Source organism: Monoraphidium neglectum (assembly GCF_000611645.1).
Source record: "Monoraphidium neglectum strain SAG 48.87 unplaced genomic scaffold scaffold06194, whole genome shotgun sequence".
NCBI lineage: Eukaryota > Viridiplantae > Chlorophyta > Chlorophyceae > Sphaeropleales > Selenastraceae > Monoraphidium > Monoraphidium neglectum.
In genome coordinates, this window is record NW_014007442.1 from 1 (window position 1) to 2,430 (window position 2,430).

The 2,430-nt window shown below is 61.6% G+C and overlaps 1 protein-coding gene across 1 annotated transcript; it reads left to right on the top strand.

Annotated features, from left to right (window-relative positions):
- Positions 1-341: 341 nt before the first annotated feature.
- Positions 342-2,241, top strand: MNEG_16279 (ATP-binding cassette, sub-family E,member 1; the record flags this gene model as incomplete). The annotated part of the gene is made up of 6 exons (XM_014035251.1): positions 342-395; positions 633-710; positions 1,220-1,288; positions 1,565-1,624; positions 1,926-2,037; positions 2,210-2,241. The coding sequence occupies 6 exons, from the start codon at positions 342-344 to the stop codon at positions 2,239-2,241; spliced, it is 405 nt and encodes a 134-aa protein (XP_013890705.1).
- Positions 2,242-2,430: the final 189 nt, after the last annotated feature.

Consider the following 2,430-nt stretch of genomic DNA (forward strand, 5'->3'; position numbering starts at 1 on the left):
CCCCCACCCTCACCCACCCACCTCCGCCCAATCCGACGCCCTTGCCCCCCCCAATACACACACTCAGGCTGTGATCAAGCCGCAGTACGTGGACCACATCCCCAAGGCTGTGCGCGGCAACGTGGGGGAGGTGCTTGACGGCAAGGACCAGCGCGGGGTCAAGGCCAAGCTGCTGCAGGACCTGGACCTGGAGCAGGTGAGGGGGGCAGCGCCTGTTTTTTGTGTGTGGTTGTTATTGTGTGTGTGTGTGTGTGTGTGTGTGTGTGTGTGTGTGTGTGTGTGTGTGTGGCGTCAGGGGCGCGCGTGCGCCACCATGTGAGTGGCTGCGTGCGTGCATGCGAATGCGCTCATGCATCTGGGCGCAGTTCGAGGGTTTAGCGGCGTGGCGCGTGGCTGTGGGTGCACCTCGAGGGCATGTTGTGTGGACGCAAGTGCTGCGGCGACCCTCGAGGCCCTATGGAGGGAACAAGCCAGCGCGCATCTGCTCGCAGGCGAAGCTGTTTTTTTGCACGCCTTTTTGTTTCAACACATGCATTGACCCAGTATCCGTGCGTGCTTTCGCACGTCCAAGTCAACTGGCGCTCGACTGCATTTCGATTCAAGCGGTGCTCTGCGTCCCCCCAAAAACCCAGGTGCTGGACCGCAACGTGGAGAACCTGTCCGGAGGGGAGCTGCAGCGCTTCGCCATCGCCGTCGTGTGCGCGCAGCAGGTGCGCAGGGAGCCGCCGCCCCCCGCCTTCCCCCCTCCCCCCTCGTTGCCCTGGGCGCCCCGCACGGGGGCCGCCTGCAACGCCGCTTTCAGGCTTGCATTGTCGGTCAAGCCACCCCCATCCCGCTGTCTGGGCCGCCGTGGCGCGGCCCCGTGACACGTGCGGCCGGCCAGCCCCTGGCAGCGCCCCACTCGCTGCCGAGTGCCAGCAACAGCATCAGCTTGTTGTCGCACAGGATTGGACCGCGGCGGCCGCAACGGACCCACATACGCGTCACACGTTGCTCCGGCCCCCAAACTGGTCCGTCCCCCCCCAGAACTCCTGCAAGCACCCGTCCAAACCCGTCGAAACCCCCTCTGACCCCCCTTCCTCACAACCCCCTGAAGCCCTCTTGCAAAACCTCAAATTCCTCGAAACCCCTCAAACCCTCACATGCACCCATGTCATCCCTCACAACCCCCTCTAAACCCCTCTCAAATCCCCATCAACCCCCCCGTTCACAACCCCAGGCTGACGTGTACATGATCGACGAGCCCAGCTCATACCTGGACGTGCGGCAGCGGCTCAAGGCGGCGCAGGTGCGGCCCCCTGCCCTCGGCTGCCAGCGCCGCCGCCTGCCGGCCTCAGCTGCCCGGCAGAGGGCTCCCTTCCTGTCGTGCCCCGCCCGCGGCCATTGGGTGCTGCGGTTGCGCCGCCACACGCTGACGCGCGCTCCTGGGAGCCGCTGTGTGCGCCGGCGCCGCGACTCCCCCCTGCCAAATATGCGTGACCCCACCCCAGACCATCCCGCGACCTACATACCCCCTCCCGACCCCGGCTCTCGCACTGTATAAAACATCTCATCCCCACCTCAGACCATCCGCGAGCTGCTGGACATCAAGAACTTTGTCATTGTGGTGGAGCACGACCTCAGCGTGAGTCACCGCGAATGAACTTCTGTTACCCTGCTCCACCCATCATCGTTGTGCGGCCACGCTGCTCCCCCTTCCTCGCAGCAAGCGTTGCCGGCATCGCCCGCCTCGATTTGCGTCTTGGCGCCCCCTTGTTCGCGACAAATTGAGTTGCTCGCCAACCTTGATTCCCTGATTTTTCGCACAAATGACCAGTCCAGCAGACCCACCCCAAACAAACACACACACACACACACACACACACACACATACAAACTACATACGTCCACACACATACACTTATCTCCCCCATACCCCCCCCCAGGTGCTGGACTACCTGTCTGACTTCATCTGCTGCCTCTACGGCAAGCCCGGCGCCTACGGCGTCGTCACGCTGCCCTTCAGCGTACGCGAGGGCATCAACATCTTCCTCGCGGGTGGGCAGCTTTTGACTTTGTATAACTTCTACATTTATTTATTTTATTTGTTTTATAGTTTTACCAAAATTTTTTGATGAATTTCTCTGTGTATGAATCTACACACATTGACATCAGATGCATACAGAATTTTGGTGTATGGGGCTGCCAAGGAAAACTTCCAAGTCTGCAGGGGATTTTGCGGCGTGGCACGACGCAACATGATGCGGCTGGGTGGAGGATATCGTCTTTGGGCATGGCGGGGCGGCGTCGCTGACGCAGCGCCAGCTTTTCTTCCAGCAGCCCGCGGTGCCTCCGGCCTCGTCCTGTTGACTGAACCCTTTGTCTTCATCTGGCCCATTGGCCCCGCTTCATGCTGCGACGCACACAAACACACACGCACACACACGCGCG